Source organism: Pseudopipra pipra, chromosome 3, assembly GCF_036250125.1.
Source record: "Pseudopipra pipra isolate bDixPip1 chromosome 3, bDixPip1.hap1, whole genome shotgun sequence".
Taxonomy (NCBI): Eukaryota; Metazoa; Chordata; class Aves; order Passeriformes; family Pipridae; genus Pseudopipra; species Pseudopipra pipra.
Window position 1 is genome coordinate 109,478,390 of NC_087551.1, and position 18,769 is coordinate 109,497,158.

General features: G+C 42.0%; 1 protein-coding gene across 1 annotated transcript in view; it reads left to right on the forward strand.

Moving 5' to 3' along the window:
• MFSD2B (MFSD2 lysolipid transporter B, sphingolipid) overlaps positions 1-14,792 on the forward strand; it is a 32,288-nt gene extending 17,496 nt beyond the window's left edge. Inside the window, exons 9-14 of the mRNA XM_064647412.1 lie at positions 783-866; positions 2,191-2,271; positions 8,130-8,239; positions 9,741-9,884; positions 11,722-11,898; positions 12,951-14,792. Of these exons, the coding sequence (XP_064503482.1) occupies positions 783-866; positions 2,191-2,271; positions 8,130-8,239; positions 9,741-9,884; positions 11,722-11,898; positions 12,951-13,008 (654 nt within the window). The 3' untranslated portion in view covers positions 13,009-14,792. The remainder of the gene's footprint in view (positions 1-782; positions 867-2,190; positions 2,272-8,129; positions 8,240-9,740; positions 9,885-11,721; positions 11,899-12,950) is intronic.
• The last annotated feature ends 3,977 nt before the right edge of the window (positions 14,793-18,769 follow it).

The window sequence follows — 18,769 nt, forward strand, 5'->3', positions numbered from 1 at the left end:
TGGATGTCCTAATTGGTGTACAGATGATTGGCCACCTATAATCTACAAGCACTCAAAGGAGCAAGAGTTGATTGTGCTGCTGTGGCATGAGTGCTAAATCCTCCTCTGTCACTCTACTTCTGCAGAATTGCTGGAGCTGCCCCTCAGTCATATCCTGGTGTTCAGAATCCTCCTGAAATCTTCAAAAGCATGGTGGCAGTGGCTTCACCTGTCATACAGAACAGTGAAGCTAGATCCTCTCATCCAATGAGTATTCAGACTTATGAAGATATCTGACCCAAAGCTACACTCTATAGCTGAGGCTTCATACGAAACCTGCTGCTTTACCACAGGAAGTTGGCATGAGTGCAATTGCAGCTGAAAGTTACTTGTTTTGGAGTCAGGGCTTCTGGAGAAAGATTTATGGCATTGCTGTGGAAAAGAAAGAGCAGTTTCTTGCAACTGTGGCTGTGACAACACAAGGCAATTGCAACATAGGGAATAAAGCCTGGAGACAGAATCCTTTCATAGGACCATTCCTGGTTTGGTCATTCTTATGCTCTATTAGGTGCATGGTTTTCCTCTTGCTTGCTCCAGTATTATTGGCATGTTATTCCAGTGATAACAGATCAGTTATTGCTTCTTTAAATTGTTGCAAACAAGGGAAGAATGAGACTGCCAAATCCTACATTTAACAAATCCATCACCAACTATCTTTGACTAATATGAAGCGTGATGTCATTATTGTCTTTTTAAATTTTTCTTTTGCTTTTGGTTGTCACTAAATGTCTTCGATTCATCAGCTGGAGCAGAGCAACTTTGTCCTGTTCTGCACTCAAGCTTCTGGCCTTCGCAATCACTTCCAGTATTTGGTGGTGACCATCTTGGTGAGTTGCACTTCTCTCCCATATGTTAATTGGTTCTCACTGAGTTTTGGCACTAAATAATGGAAGACAAGAAGAGTTTTGTATCTCAACAGAGCTGTTAAGAAGCTACGCTATCTTTTGCATTGTCTGTTTGAAATAAAGCTGGTGTTCCCTGCTGTACTTATAAAAAAATTAATGCTTTGGAGCTTTTAATTCATTCCTTGTTGTTTTAACCTGTAAATCATTTTCTGCTCCCATAAAAGGCAAAAAGGTTCTACTAGAAAGGAGGTCTGGAATTTTACCTCCTCTTTTCCTCCCCTCCCAGTCTTATATGCTGAAAATTAAACAACTTTAATTTGCATATTCATATACATGAGTCTTCTGAGCTAAGCAGCTTGCAAGGATAAATATTTTAAATATCTAGAGATATGAAGGTTCTTCTCTAGAGCAATTGGCAGTTTGATAAAAAGATCCTTTTACAGAACCCTTTTCTTGACATGCAGAGGTGGAATTGTGCCTGCTTAGGTGATACGTATCCTTTCCCACATTATAAGACGTATCTTCCCACATTATAAGACGTATCTTCCAAAACCATTAAAACCAAAATGTTGGAGAGCAGAAGATATTGGATATCTTATGGCTCTGCAACTGATGGTCTCCAAGAAGAGAGACAAGAGACAGTAGAGTTAAAATCAGTAAAGATGGAAATAAAACTGTAACAATAAGATGTCAGTTAAATTTAGGTCAATTGGAAGACTGTCATTAGTGGCAACATGTTAGTGCATTGGTACTATGTTGTCTGTGATTGTTGCTGCTATCAGGTGAGTATTTCAGTATATGAAATGGTAATGTTGACTGCAAGCAACTGTTTCTCTTACAAATTGTCCCTAAGAAGGGACACATGGTATGGAATAGGTACTCTAAGTATATCTTAAGATAAGTGTATCTCGCATTTCAGCTTTCTTCCTGTATCATGGAGTAGAGCTGAATGCACTCATCATTTCAGGTAATGTGGCAAAAGGCATTAGCACAAAGTAGGACTATTTGCAATATGTTTGTACTTTAATGGCTGTGTTATCCGTATCTTTAACTACTGTGGCTCTCATTAGAAAAGGAAATTTTAAGACACTGCCTTCTGATATTTGACTGTGGAAAACCTTCTCATGGACAGCTTAATAATGAATGTTTAAAAAAATCACTCAAAGGATGAGAAGAAACAGGAATCTGTGTGTTTGCCTTCCTTTCAGACTGTAATGTACTAGACAAAAAGATGCCCATGAGCTCTGCAGCTGAAGAAGACAGTGGCAGTAGGCAAAGTACAGATATGTTTTTTTGTCACTTGTAGGTATCAGCAGCTGTGAGTGTTCCCTTCTGGCAGAAGATTCTGCAGCGATTTGGCAAGAAATGTGCAGCATGTGGGATTTCGGTAAGCAAATCCTTTGAGGGCAAAAAAATCTGCTTGTGCTCACTTCATTTGACAACTGGAGCAACTTCAGGAGCTCTTTCAAGTGCTTATAACCTCAAGCTACGTGAAATTTGCTCAGTTTCAGAGTTTGTTTTAAATCATTATACCAAATTTCAGACAGATTCCAAGTTTCCAAAGGAAATTTTTGAGAAATGGATTGATGCTGGAGGGAGGTCCCGGTTTATTTAGGAATCTGCACAAGCCGTTCATTTGTCTGCTCTCAGAAGTGAACCCCAGTGAGGTTTTATAAATTCAGATCTGAGTTGCCTCAGGTTGACAAGTTACCTGTTGTACAAGCCTTGCTTTGTCTTTGTATATGGTGCTGAGTTGTCTGCATGTGCAGTTCAGTCACAGAGAAGGAAACAGAAGGCTGTTACATGCCCTCCTCTAGAAGCATGAGGAGCCAGAGGTGCCCACATCCCTCTGAACAGAGAGGGACAATTACTAGTGAAGTAAAGAAATAGGTGACCTACCTGTGAAAAGAAGCCTAGTTTAACTTTGACACAGGTCTGCAAAGCCAGCTCAGTGAGCCTGCCCTTGTCACTGATGGAATATTTAAGTCCTTCACTTAACGCAGACAGCGGCAATTTTCTGTCATCATCCTCGGTGATTTATTGTACAGGCTTGTTCCTCCCCATTTTCCCCCTGTTTACCTTCAATTACTTATGAAAGAGGAAAGAAAAATTGCCTTGTGGACAACAAAGCATGAGGACTTTAAAAATCCAGCCTAAAGCTATATGTCAAAATCTGAAGAAAGCTGAAAAATTTAGTTCTGGTGGCAGTTATTGAATAGAATTGAACAGTTATAATTTTTGGAATAAAAAGCTGTGTTGGAATAACTTCCAAAGAATCAGAAGTAACTTTAAAACCCAAGTTCCAAATATGCTGAATTGTTATGTGTTTTGAAATAGGCATCTGGAATCCAAGTCCCATCCTCATTTCTTTTTACCACTTGAGCAAAGAGAACTGCCTGAAGCAGTTTTGGACCATTGACTAGACCTGGGAATGCAGATTTCCTCCTTAGGAAATCTCCTCCTCTGTCTACTTGGCTATGAAAAATGCTTTCTTCAACCAACTTGGCTCTATAAGTTTAGTTTTACATGGCTGGAAAGCCTGTCAGCACCTCTGTAAACATGGTTTAACTTAATTTTATAGTTGAGTTGCTTGACTGTTATGGTCTAAGTAGGGGCTGGATTGAAGAAAAGCCACCTCTCTGGTTCACCTTGTAGACATTTCTCAAGGGACCGAGCGTGTGCTCAGTGATGGATTTTGTGTCTGACAAGGCATCACAGGGTCCTTGTACACTACCACCTTGTGTGATCTGTTCAGCTAATCTGTACCCTCCCGCTATGAAATGAAATAAAATCACATCATTTAAGGCTCTTAATTTGTCACTGGGGAATGTTACACTCGAAGGGAAGGAGACAGGGCAGAAAACAAGGGCTTTTTTTCTCAAAACCTCACTCAGCTTTCAGGGTGAATATGTAATTTGAAATTCAGCTTCCTGAAAAAAGTCACTCTGCTCCAGACTAATTTTTCCTGTTAAGTTGATTCTATGTTGAAGAGAGTCCTCAAAGAGGATAGAAGGCAGGGTAGTAAATAAGCAGCAAGAATCCTGGCTTTCTTTCGCTGGTACCATTCCCTTTTTTACTCATTCCTCCACAAGAGTCTAGCTACTGACTAAACATCTGAAATTCTTAGAAGCTTAAAACCTAAACTTTCTGGAAGTATGGGGTCATACCTGAGCAGGACCCTGGATAGCATTCTTCCCATGATCAGGTTGGTGCATGGGCTAGAAATTATTCTCTTCTGTTTATTTGTTTCAGCTCCCATGTGTGTCATGGTTTGAGAACTCCAAAAATCCAATTCCCTAGTCCAAGCCCCCTCCCACATCTCAACCCAGTGTGAGATGATTTTTCCAGACACCACACAAGACTCAAAATGGGGGAAAGGAAATATATTACAATGACTGTACAAAATAAATACTACAATACATTATATACAATCTTAATTATCTCTACCATGACACAAGTATTTACAATGGATCAAATCTCTTCTCCCCTCCAAATAAAAGTCCAGGAGGGAAGAAGGAAAAAGATCCCTTTCCACTCTCAGAGCAGCAATGTCTCATAGGCAGCAGGTCTATGTGTTCATTTAGGTGTCTGCTCTGCCCTCATGGGGCAAACATTGAACTTACAGTCAGTAAAGTCTCAGCTGGTGACTGGAGGAGAAATTGTCAAGAGTAATTTTAAGAAATGTGGCGTCTTCTTGGTTCATGGTTTTGGCAAGGTGTCTAAAAGCAGAAGATGGCTCTTTCTCACAACTCTAGCTTCCATCCTAGACAATACTAGCTTTTGGTTCTCGGTTTTTGGAGGATTTAGTAAAAATGAAAACACCTTCCCACAATAAAAATTTGTTTGCATCTGTCAGTGCTGTGCAGTGTGGAGACATGCCTTTGGAGGAATCCTGGCGCTGCAGCACCTTTTCCACTCTCCCATCCCCACTTCCCACTCACACACTACCTGCACCTTTTCCTGATTTGCCCTTCATAATGTGCTGCTGCACAGACCAGTAACACCTTTAGCATCCCAGCAGGGTCGCCTTCCATAGTGCTGTCAGGGAATGGAAGACACGTGGTAACCACAGGACATCATTTATGACTTGGACAGCAGCAGCCCTATGACAAGGGAGCAGGTGCCAGTGACAGAGTAATTGCTGTACAAATAAGAAAGAAGGAGGTGTGTTAGCTGTTTATTGCAGCAGGAATTCTGCCCCCATGACTGTGCTGCCATTGCATGAGCAAGACTTTAGGGCATTGTAACCTCAGTCCTGCAGGTCGTGCTTCTCTTTCAGTAGGAAATTACAGTTACAATGATTATTATTATTGATCTAGAATTTTGTTTAAGTGCTTTGGTTTCTGAGTGGGTGCCCCATGTGGAGTACAAGGCAGTCATAAAATTGCTTATAGATAACATAAAATCTTGTATTGCTGGAGTGCTCTCTTGTGGTGAAATAATGATTTTGCCACAACATTGGGCTAATGCAAGGATTATCTGCCTGTGCTGAGAACTTACAGTCAGGAAAGGTTATTTTCTTCCTCCTTAGGTTGGGATAAAATGCTGTAGATGGGAAATGCATTTAAAACATAAACATAATGGATTAGACTCCAGGACTCCCAGAATCACTTATCATGCAGAACTGTAAATAGCAGTGCCTAGGGGAATCACTCTCTGTGAAAGCTCTTCTCATACCCTCAGCTCCCAAGCTGCACGTATAGAGGATTGAAGCACTTAATGTTAAACTAATCCTCCATCATTAAAAAGCCCTGTAGATAACCCCCTGCTTCTGGGTTCTGCGTGTGCTGCTGTGCCCATGGTTCACACGCGTGGGAGATGGAGCATGTGATGGGTGTAGGACAGCTGGGCCACATGCATTCAATCAGCATTTAAAATAGTGGATTTTCAATCCTGCCAGCTCATTGCTTCAAGATGAAGTTGAAGAAATCTTGTGGTTGTAAGTACTGCCAAGAAAAAAAATCCTGAGCATCCCAACTTAGTTTGGTTTTAAGGGTAACCTTGGTGACTTGTACAATGTCATGAGTGTATCTGGCTGTGTGGGGTGGGACTAAACCACCTTCCTGGGTTTAGTTATTGCTGACTACCTGTATGGCCTTAAAGTCATCATTGGAAATGAAGGTGTAAGCAAATTCTTCTGCATTCAAGACGATCCATGAAATGGTATATTTACAGTTTAAAATGACCATTGAAGCCCTCCCACTTCCCTTGAAATGCAGTGTGACGGTGTTTCAAGGCATTGTCACTAATAGTAAATTAAACAGTTCCACTGGCCTAGAATAGAAACTGGTACTTCATCATCTCTGTTACTAAACTGGCAGCAAAATCTTTGCCCAAGCTGATTAGCAATCTTTCAAGAATTGTCAGCGTTCATGGATAATGGAAGAGCATCTGACATCATCTACCTGGAGTTAAGCAAAGCATTTGACACTGTCCCTCACAACATCGTTGCCTCTAAACTGGAGAGGCATGGAATTGGTGGATGGACCACTCAGTGAATAAGGAATTGGCTGGATGGTCATATCCAAAGAGTTATGGTCAACAGGTTAATGTCCAAGTGGAGAGCAGTGATGAGTGTCATCCTCAAGGGTCAGTACAGGGACTGGTGCTGTTTAACATCTTTGTCAATGACATGGACAGTGGGATTGAGTGCACCCTCAGCGAGTTTGCTAATGGCACTAAGCTGTGTGGTGCAGTTGACACGCTAGAGGGAAGGGATTCTATCCAGAGGAACTTTGACATGTTTGAGCGGTGGGCACATGCAAACCTCATGAAGTTCAACAAGGCCAAGTGCAAGGTCCTGCTTATGGGTTGGGAAAAACACAAGCACAAATACATACTGAGCTGAGAAGGGCTTGAGAGCATCCCTGAGGGGAGAAGAACTTTGGGATGTTGTTGACGAGACACTCAATGTGACCCGTCAGTGTGCATCTGCAATCCTGAAAGCCAACTGTGGCTCAAAAGCCCACGCGCATCAAAAGCAACATGGGCAGCAGGCTGAGGGAGGGAATTCTGTTCCTCTACTCCACTCTTATGAGACTCCACCTGGAGTATTGCATCCAGCTCTGGGGCCCATAATGTATGGAGGACATGGACCTGTTGAAGTGAGTCCAGAGGAGCCCACGAAGATGCTCTCTGCTATGGAGACAGGCTGAGAGAGTTGGGGCTGTTCAGTCGGGAGAAGAGAAGGCTCTGGGGAGACCTTGTAGCACCTTCCAATACCTAAAGAGGCTACAAGAGAGCTGGAGAGGACCTTTTAACAAGGGCAGGGAGTGATAGGACAAGGGGAATGGCTTTAAGCTGACTGAGGGTAGATTTAGATTGATTATTATGAGGAAATTCTTTACTGTGAAGGTGGTGAGGCCCTGGCACAGGTTGCCCAGAGAAGCTGTGGCTGCCCCATCCCTGGAAGTGTTCAAGGCCAGATTGGATGGGGCTTTGAGCAACCTGGTCACGTGGAAGGTGTCTCTGCCCATGGTAGGGGGGTTGTAACTAGATCACCTTCAAGGTCCCTTCCCAGCTTCCTTGTGAGGGGAAGAGGAGGGGCAAACACTGATCTCTTGCTGTGGTGACCAGTGACCAGTGACAGGACTGAAGTTGTGTCAGGGGAGGTTTAGGTTGGGTATTGGAAAAAGGTTCTCCACCCAGAGGGTGGTTGGGTGCTGGAACAGCCTCCCCAGAGCAGTGGTCACAGCACCAAGCCCGACAGAGTTCAAGAAGTGTTCGGACAATACTCTCAGGCAAATGGGGATGGTCCTGTGCAGGTCTATGCGTTGAACTCAATGATCCTTGTGGGTCCCTTCTAACTCAGCATATTCTATGATTCTGTGATTCTACCTGGCCACAGTTTGGGAATCAACTCCCTCCAGGGCTCTTCACAAAAATTATTTATATGACCACATGTCTTTCGGAGACTATGAATGTTTAGGGGTATGATTACAACCAGAGTCTGTCAGTTGGCCTCACGACTGATAAATAGGCTCTTGGGACTATTGAATTTGCTAGTGCAGTTATAGCCCTAATACTGCTAAGAGACAGCACTACTGTGACTTGTCCTACTTTTCTCTGATTCTTCTGGATAGACAAGTACACATTTGCTCAGGCCTCTTTGGAAATGCTGAAATGTCAGACATTGCTGTGTATGAACTGTTTTGTAACACAATTTCATATTTTGAAGGGAACAATCTGTACCCCACTGAACAGTGCATACTGTAACTTGGATGTAATGCTGTTCTTCTTCCTCAGTGGATGATTCCTTTCGCAGTCATGCTAGTGACCATTCCAAACCTGATCCTGGCTTACCTCGTGGCTTTCGTCTCTGGTCTGAGCATTGCAGCATCTCTTCTGTTGCCATGGTAGGAGAATTTTACATTTGAGGTGGGGAAGGGATATATCTCACACTACATGTATGCACTACTGCATGGAATTTGCCTCTGAAAAAGGCAGAATTTGGCAAGAGTCACCTCCTCCAATAATCTTTTCTTCTTTTATAAATTGCAATGATGTGACTTTGGCTGCCCTATTGTTAACAGGTTAAATCTACTATAGCTGTAGCTGCTCTTTGTACACAAGAGTATGTAGATGAATCAATAATCTAAGTAGCTATATAACTTGTGATAACAGGAATTATGAAGTTTGGTAAATAAATTAATGCTGAGCAATTAAGAATGTAGCAGAGGAAGCATAAGGCAAACTGTACCTAACCTTTCTTTTTATAAGGGTAGTTATAGAACAAGGGAGAATGCCTTTAAACTGAAAGAGGGCAGGTTTAGATTAAATATTAGAAAGAAATTACTGTGAGATTGGTGAGGCACTGGCACAGGTTGCCTAGAGAAGCTGTGGATGCCACATCCCTGGGAGTGTTCAAAGCCAGGTTAGATGGAGCTCTGAGCAACCTGGTCTAGTGGAAGATGTCCCTGCCTATGGCAAGGGGTTGGAACTAGAGGATCTTAAGGTCCCTTCCAACCCAAACCATTCTATGATTCTCTGTATCCCTGCTTGAGCAATCCTCTGTCAGAGATCAAATAACACAAGGTTATGATTAAAAGAAATAAAGAATTCAAGGTCCTTTGCACTTGAGGACTGAAAATATGCGGGGAAAATCTACTCAAGTATGAGCATGGTGGAGCATTTCCTCTTCAGATTAAATAATTATTTTCAGGTCAATTTGACCAGAAAGCAAGACTGCTGCTGTGAGCATTGTTTTGCATTACTCATTTGTACAATGCCCTGAAAACTCTAAGAGATCATGGAATACATAGTTTGAAGTAAGTTGTCAGACTTCATAAGCTTTTCTGCACAGCGGGTGAGAAGCCCCGTTTTCCAACAGTAAATCATGACATATATTGGAAGTAAAATATCAATTCCCAATTGACTTTTGGGCAGCTTCCATTCTGATTCCCCATTACCAAATCCAGTTTCTTTGAAGTAGAGAGAATAGGGCTCATTGGTTTCTGAAAATGTTGTTAGCTTGTCAGAAGAGTTATTTCACAGTGAAACTATTCAGAGATTCAGAGTCACTTGAAAGCTTAAGAAACATGGGGGTTTTTGTTGTTCTTTTGAACTTTCTGAACTTCTGATTGGAATGACAGTCAGACTAAGAAATTCTGTCACCTCTCAGCAAGTGTTTGATAGTTTTTCAATGGTTTTCTACATTGTAATACGTGACCATGCTTTACTTACACAATTTTCCCCACTCCTCTCCAGCAGTAGAACTTTTTGAACTGGATTCTTTCATGTGCATCACTATATCAATCAACCCCTAAAAATGGAAGAGGGCTGTGCTCTATTTCATTAAGTTTCGACTTTAGAAAGAAATTCTGGCTTGAGTTTTTCTTTTATTTTGCTCACTTCTAGGTCAATGCTGCCTGATGTTGTTGATAACTTTCGCCTGCAGAATCCTCATGGAAAAGGACAAGAAACCATTTTCTATTCTTCTTATGTCTTCTTTACCAAGATGTCAGCAGGAATTGGCTTAGGAATTTCTGCAGCAGGACTGGAGTAAGTAACACTGTGTTTCCACTTACTGGAGCTACTCTGAAAGCATTCTGAGGTTACTCCACCTTTACCCTGTGGAGTTAATTGCCTTTTTGCCCTGAGCCTGGAAGTGCCAGCAGCTACAGATGGCTAACCACTAAAGACAGGATTGTTACCATCTAGACTAGACTGCTGAGCATTAAGTTGACTGCCCTGGCGTGTTTTAGTTCAGAAAGACTTGACTTCCCTCTATATTTTCCTCTTTTCAAATTACTCATGTAAATTTTAGTGGCTTATATGGATAAAGAACTAAACATGAAAGCACAGCAGATGAAGGTCCCACAGATGTGACACAGCTGCTTTGTGCGTTCCCTGCTGCACCTGGACTATCTGAACAAGCTTACAAGTCTTTACATGGGCTGCAGTGCTTTCAGAGGTGCCAGTGGCCTGTTCGGCGTATAAGGGTCACCAATTCCTACATGGTTTCAGGGAATTGGACACTGATCAGAGTCAGAAGTGGTCTTTCTCACAGCTCTGCCCCTCACCATGTCATTCTGAAAGATGCTTTATGTTCTCCCTCCACTTTTGTCTTGTCTGTTCTGACTAGACAGGTTGAGAAAGCGGACAGGCATCCCCTGCCCTGCCTTTGTGCATGATCTGGCAGAACTGGCCTGTGCCTGTCCCTGCTACAATAAACACTTAGAAGGGAACTTGTCTGAAATACTATCTAACCCTTGTCTCCAAATTAGGTTTTGGTAAGCAGAATGTTTTGCTTCAGGGCCTTCAGCTGAAATTGCTAAATTACAGTCAGTGCTTGGCTCAACATTTTGGGCTTAGGAATTTTAACTGCTTATTGCTAAAACGCTCAAACAATTTGCTGTTCCCCAATTAGCCTGTTTTCGGTTGCATTCCAGTTAGCTCCCAGCAATTTGCCAAGGCAGATGTTTGTGGGAGAACACAGAAGACAGAGAGATGCCAAATGAGCTGTCGCTTTTTTAGGTGCAAGTTCAGAGGAAAAACTCATTCCACAAATTAGAAATAGGAATTTGAGTATGTCAGCAATTGTGGGACTGCATGGAAGCCCCAAATCAATGAAGTATAAGTGTGTACCTAACTCTAAGCACTTGAGTAAATTTGTCTATCTTGAGAAGAGTGCTTAAGTGTGTGTTTAAATTAAAGTTAATTATTGCTGCTGAAATTGGTCAAATTGCTTGCATACTCTTAAAGCAGAGCTTAAATACTTCACTGAATATTAATTAGGAAACACGTAACAGATAATTTCACAGAACCACAGAGTCAGAGGATGGTTCAGGTTGGAAGGAACCACAGTGGGTCATCTGGTCCAGCCTCCCTGCTCAAGCAGGGTCATCCCAGAGCACATGGCACAGGATTGTGTCCAGATGGTTCTGGAATATCTCCAGTGAGGGAGACTGCATACCCTCTGTGGGCAATCTGTTCCAGTGCTTGGTCACTCACACAGTGAAAAAGTTCTTCCTCATATTCAGGTGGAACTTCCTGTGCATCAGTGTATTTCCTTACATGGGATTCCATGATTCTTGCTTTAGAAGTATGCAGGTAATTTGGCCAGTTTTAACAGCAATAATTAACTTAAATATGATATAATAATAATAATAATAATAATAATGAGAAAATACAGAGGTAATACAGTTATCTGAAGTTGAGCACAAAGATGAATTTTGAACAATAATATTTGAAACATATAGTGGGGAAAAGGAAAAAAGAGAGGTGTAGGAAAAATGGAGAAAAGGTCTTGAAGAGTGTTGGGGGAGAGAAAGAAGGCTTCAGATGAACTGCCTTTTGACTCTGAACATACACACACCACTTATTTCCATTTGTTTAGGTTTACTGGATACAAACCAGGGATATGCAGACAGTCAGATGACGTGATCCTCACCCTGAAAATCCTCATTGGAGCGGTCCCTGGTATCCTCATCTTTATGGGTTTATTTATACTCTTTTTCTACCCAATCACTGAACAAAGTCGGAAAGAAACAAAGCTTGCGCTTGAAGAGTTAAGGTGGGTTTGGACTGGCAGCAAACGGGAGACACGTCCCTGCAGTAGCTCTCAGTCATACTGGGCAAAAAATCATTAACTGCCAACATACACCTCTGTATTCCTTAAAACAAAACAAAACAACACTCTATTAGTCAAATTATTAACAGAATGGTAGCATTACATACTCCAGTATCTCATTTTTGGAGTGTAGTATGACCTGCTTAGAATACCATTTATCAGAAATATCAGCTGCTGTGTTTTACTCTTTCTCTGGGGTAGCTAACAAAGCACTATTGTGGTACAGTGTTTCAAACCAGAACTGAGGAATATTCTGTGTGGATTAAATTTCTGGAGAAAATATGAATAGTTAAAATTTACTTGTATATAGAAAAGAAGTGGGATTGTTGACTGCATTCTTGGTGTTTATGGCATATAAGAAATATCCAAACCATTTAGAGGCGTGGGCAGAAAAGACTGTGGGAGAAAAAGAGAGGTTAGCTTTGAGCTATTCTTTGCCTTTTTTAGCCTGTCACTCTCCCTTCCTCCCCTTTCCTCCTTCTCCAAAGATAATCTCGTCTAGCTCAAATTTATCCACCTCTGTCAAATGATGCCTCTTTATACTGAGGACATCCCTAAGAACAGTCTATCCTAGCAGATTGATGGATTAAATATCAGAGTATGCTGTTATTTCTGTCTTGTTTTTACTATACCAAGTTACTGGAATTGGGAACTGATTTCCAGGCTAAGAGATCCATTCCAGGGCCTAAGCATGTGTATCTGGGACCAGTTCATGCCCTAAGGTATCTAAGATACCTGCATGGGGTTTGCAAATATGCCACAGGCTTCTGGTACACCAGCTGCTTTTTTTTCAGTGGCAGCTGCAGACTGGAGGGTACAGGGTAAACAACCCAAAACTGGGACTGATCCCTCTGTTTAGGAGCTTCAGTTGCTGTCCCCTAACAACCACACCTTACTGGAGGTTGTCAGCTCTTTGAGATTGCCAAACTGAGTTTGGTTAGTTAGCATCGAAAGCCAGAAGTGTGTTCATGTGTCATTTGCTCTGCTTTAAACAGGAGGAGCCATCAAAGCACAGAGAACTTGGATGACCACAAAAAGGACACCTCAGTCTGAAAGCTCTGAACACAGTGACTTTCCAAATATGGACTCACATCCTACCAACAAACCCCATGAGAGTTTTCTAGGTCATTTCTCTGCTCACATTTTATAAAAAAGGATAAAGAATGATTCTGACATAATAACAAAATCAAGAGAGGACACCACTGTGCAAATATACACCTAACTCCGTGCACTGTGCTAAAAAGGACATTACATGTGGTCAGGAAAGCAAGCTATTGAAGGCTTGAGGGTTTTTTGTTTGTTTTTCAATGATTACTGGAAAACTGTGATCTCGTTGCACAGGAGAGTCTATGGATTTGTAGTTCAAGAGGAAAAAAAGTGTAAATGTGACCATAGAGTTATAAAATGTCCTGAATTGAAAAGGACTCACGAGGGCCATTGAGTCCAATTCCTGATGCACCACCCAAATATTAACTCACAATATATTTCACCCTTGGAGGCTGGGGTGGATTTTGAGCACAATCTCTACCTGCAACTTGCACACTAGCGTGTTTGGGAAGCACTTGGGAATACTGAAGTATATTATATAAAGTTAGGATTTATTTTGTTTTGAAATGAAGCAAATCACTGATGCAGACATGTTTTGAGGATTTTCTCATAAAGAGTTTTTTCTGAAAGAGACTTTGAGGTAATTTAACTTCATAGATTTTATATAAAACAGAACCTTACAATTCGTGTTACTGATGTTTCTTGCTTCTGAAATCTGTAAACTGATTTCTCTCAGAGAATGAGAACATTTTCAAAATCAACATCTGCACTCAGGATATGCAAAATCAGAAGTCTGCTCCAAAAATTATCATTCCAAAAAATATCATTCAAATGTCTGTAAATTTTGGCCTTTAAATAATCGTGGTACCCATTTTTCACGTGGTGTAGGCTCCCTGCCTCACCAAACACAATGGCATAGCTGTTAATCTCAACTTGCACTTATTTTATAATAATGAGGCTACACCTGCCTTTTAAGTGGTGGTTTTTTTCAGTCAGGGATGTTATCATGCTTTAGATACATTAACTGAAACCTTATTTCTACTGTAGATTCACACTGCTGAACACATTTTGTAGATGAAGACACACCTAACCTCAGGCACCTTCCGGAGCACTTAAGTTGAGTTCTGTTCTTTCTGGGCTTCTGTAGTCAGTACAGAGACCTTGAGAGACTGGCTCCAAGCTTAAGCTAAAATGACTGGACTCTGAAGATGTATCTAAATCTGGAAGGAACAGTGAGGAATTTAAGAGTTAAAGGCTTGTTCACCTCAAAGAAATTAGCACAAGACAAGACATGAATTTCAGCTCACTGCCTTCACTGTATGACTCTGTGAGAGGGTGCCTTTCTATTGTACCAGAAGTGCCTTTGGAGGACTGGCTTGCCACTGTTTGGGAGGACTTGGAGGCTGTGGCCACAAGTACTTCACTCAGGGCCATCTGGGAGGTGACTCACAGTGCTGGGACTGGAAACTGGGAAAGCTTTTACTGAAGGACACTGCAGTAAAATCAGTGCAGCTCCGAGTATCTCCTTAAAAGTTTAGTACTGAAACTTTGTCAGGCAAGTTTGAAGTCTCAGCCATATGAACTGTCCTAATTCAGCAAAATGGTTGATCATGAGTGAGCTTCTAAGGATATATTTTGAGTGTGTGCGGGTAAGAGTTAACTACATTTAAGATTTCTGTTGAATTGACATCTAAGGCTCTTTGTTCTTGTTTCGTTTTTTTGACAAATCAAGATTTGTATGCCTGAGGCATATATGTTTAAAGCAATAAAAACCATAAGCCTGTTTACAATTTTGAGTCTGATGGAATTTGAAATAGCAGATTCACTGCACTTTGAAGTAAGTTATGTAGGTAAGTTATGAAGCAATATCACATAGCTCCAAAACATCACAGAAAGCAGTTTTGGGCGTTTGATTTATTCTGTAATATTTGTGTATTTCTGAATAGTCAGCTTTAAAAACAAACAAAAGTCTCAATAAAGGCTGTTAATGTTTTTTAATGGGTTATGTTTTCAGCTGCTATAAATCTGTAGCTACAAGGCAGTGGGTCCATGTCAGTTTATATAAGCTGAATCCTTAGCCCAGTGATAAAAGGGTTGCACAACTACTGGCTGGGGTTGAATAGAATTATTTGAATGTGGCTTAATGTATTATTTCTAGTTCAGTTGTGCAGTTGCCTCTAAATTGCACAACACCCAATCTGAATTCAGACTAGGTAAACTCAGTTGATTGTAAACTGTTTTCCTCTTCTCCAGAGAGACAATGTGATCTTTATCTCCCTGAGATGTACTCAGTCCTCACTTTGCATATGGTAGCAGCAATGGGAACTGCTACAAGAAAAGAGAAAACTGTAGATAAAATGGAGCAGACTATTTTTATATTTCAAAAATCTCATTATTTTAGTTGTACTTTTGTTAAGAAAATGAATGTATTTTTTTAAGTTAAAAGAATGGAAGACTTAAGTGCAGGGTAAGATTATTTTTGTACTTTTCTTTTTTTAGGTCTCAGTGTTGGTGCTGTAAAATGAATGAGTTTTGTATGTCTCCTTGTCAGTTTTAAATTACGTGTATGCCTTACATATGTTCAGAACATGCGACTGAAAGAAGCAGATTCTTCTGTTGACAACCATTCAGATTAAATGCTAATCTAATGTAAACCTCCTGCCTTCCTGCTGTTTGGCAGTAACAGGACCCAGTTTCAATCCCCAGGGGTTCTCATTCAGGTAATACCCAAATACAGTCATAAGAACATGGGAGATTGCATTAAACCAGTTGGGTGCCTAATGGACAGCACTTCCCCACCAGCATGCAAGCAATTCCAACAAATGGATTTACACAGAGGAAGGAAAGGGAAAGATAATGGAGTTACATGTCACTGAGTAGTGTTCCATAAGGCAAACCATGCCCAATTTCTTGTCCTTGCTGAAGTATGGTGATGACAGCCCAAATCTTCCATACTGGGCTGGCTGCTGGCAGTCAGTAGCTGAGCTGGTAACTAGTCATAGACTCATAGAATCCTTAAGATTGGAAAACACCTTTAAGATCATCAAGTCCAACTGTCAACCCAGTCTCCTCTTCCAGTTTCATCCCCCTTGTAGTTCCTGCCTAGTAATAATCACAGAATCTCAGAATATGCTGAGTTAGAAGGGACCCACAGGGATCATCGAGTCCAACCATTAGCCCTGCAAAGGACCATCCCCAAGAGTCACACCATGTGCCTGAGAGCATCATCCAAGCGCTTCTTGGACTCTGTCAGCCTTGGTGCTGTGACCACTGCCCTGGGGGGGCTGTTCCAGTGCCCAACTACCCTCTGGGTGAAGAACCTTTTTAATATCCAACCTAAACCTCCCCTGAAATCTTCCAAGGTTACACCATCTTCCTGAGTGATCAGGTCCCTGCGGGTCACAAGTAACCACACATCCGAGCTGCTGCTCCCACCAGGCACAGGTGGAGGGGATTGGTTGCTCTTGGACACCGGCTGTGTCTCCTGCAGACGTGTTCTCCCTCCTGCCTCGCTGTGCCTGCAGGTCTCTGAGCTCCCTGACCTGCTTCGGCTTAGCTGGATTAGATCCCTTGTGCTGAGTCCCCCACTTTAATAGGTGGATACCACCTCAGACATCTGTCCCTGTGGAGTTCCTGAAGGCTGGGACCTTCTGTGTCAGGTCATTGGATTTTCAGGGAGGCCTCTGAAGATTTGAGTACTAATTCCTTAAGTCACTCCTGTACCTTATAAGAATTGCTGCTCAGTTCAATCCCTGCTGCATCCTCTCATCTCTGTTCACCTTCTGCATTCCCAGTAAAGCAGTTAAGTGGACGATGTTTCAAAGCAAACTCTGCTTTTGGGTTCAGAGTTTGTTTCCAAGTATCACTTGTTCATTTCCTTCTCTACTTGCCTTTCTGGGCTGTAGACAGAAAGCCTAAAATTAAATCAATCTTCTTGAGAGGAAGAATTTCCATAAGGGAAACTCATGTCCTTTCAGACGTGGTATTTTTCATCCAGATCTGAAGATGAGGAAGAGAGGGCAAGTTAGTTCAAAGTCCCTTTCAATAGGGTACAGCCAGTAGCAGTCTAGTGCCTAGTGGTTAATCATATACCTCATATGAATTTCATATCACAGTTATGTAAAAACAGTCTCAAACTGTTACAATAGAGTCTTTCCCTTCAGAAAACTTCTAGACTGATTGATGGAAAGGTGAGTTGGATTCACACAATTGGCAGGAGAGGGAAGGAGTTTTGTTTTCCTACAATTTTTGGGATCACCAGTTCCTTGAGCTCCACTTTTTTTTTTTTTTAGTGCTTTTTTTAACCTTAACTCTCTGCAAGACCACAGTTCAGATACACAGCAAGAGTGCTGAGTATTATGGTTACAAAAATGTGTGTATGTTGTAGGCTTAAAGTATGAAATCAGAGAGCTTTCACATAACTAAGCACCAAATCTGCTGCACAAACCAGACACTATCTCACTGGGAAGATTCCTTGAGACCCCACCTGGAGTGCTGCATCCAGCTCTGGGGCACCCAAAATAGGAAGGATGTGGACCTGCTGGAGTGAGTCCAGAGGAGGCCATGAAGATGCTTAAGCTGCTGGAACACCTCCCCTGTGGAGATAGGATGAGCGAGTTGGGGTTGTTCAGCCTGGAGAAGGCTCCAGGGAGACTTCAGAGCACCTTCCAGTGCCTACAGCAGAGCTGGAGAGGGACTTTTTACAAGAGTCTGTGCTGATGGGGCACCTGGGGGAAATGGCTTAAAAGTGACAGAGAGCAGGTTTGGATTAGATATTGAGAAGAAATTATACTCTATGAGGGTGGTAAGGCCCTGGCACAGGTTACCCAGAGAAGCTGTGGCTGCCCCATCCCTAGGAGTGTTCAAGGCCAGGTTGGATGGGGCTTGGAGCAACCTGGTCTAGTGGAAGGTGCCCTGCTCATGGCAGGGGGGTTGCAACTAGAGGATCTTCAAGGTGCCTTCCAGCCCAAACCATTTGGGGATTCCATGAAATGAGCAATGCTATTAATGTAAGGATTTCATTGAGATTCCTAGGGTTATACTTTAAATGCAGTATTTGCCCACACACACATAGTGCACTATGAAGAGCCAGTGTAATCCCTTGACCAAACTATTGACACCTTCTAGTGGGTGACTTGCACTTGCTGTGCCTGCTCCAGTTATCCCAGATGGCAATGTCCTGGTGTAGCTCCTGGTGCTCACCTGGGGAGCTGGAGGAACTCTACAAATCTATTTGGTGCAACCTGAGACTGAGCATGCTTTTGGTGGGAGACTGTCTTTTGTGATTCTAGACATAATACAAATGGGCAATAATTCCAAAATAATCAGATAATTTTTATACACTGTTTTGCTGCGTAACAAAATTATAGAAGCAGCATTTGAGGCATGAGCAATCCAAGGCCAACATGTCACGCAGAGCCAAGAGCACTCAGCCCTAACCCTTTCCTCCTAAGTGGGTTAGTGGGATGTTGAAACCAGGAACAGGCATGAAAAAGGACTGTCAGGTGGCTGTGAAGAAACACAGACCAACCCCAGCATCCAGCCTGCTTTGCATGCACACCCAGTGCTCAGGCTCTGGACTCTTGACTTTCTGGTAGCTGTAATCACAGACCACCTCCTGATTAAACAGTGACCATTACAGAGAACAGATGATTGTTATGTAAAGGATGAAGCCCACAGCTGCCAAATGATTTCACCTGTTTCCCTCCTCCCCTATTCATCAAAAGCTGTAACTTCAAGTTGTGTACCACCCAATGCTGAGTGTTCT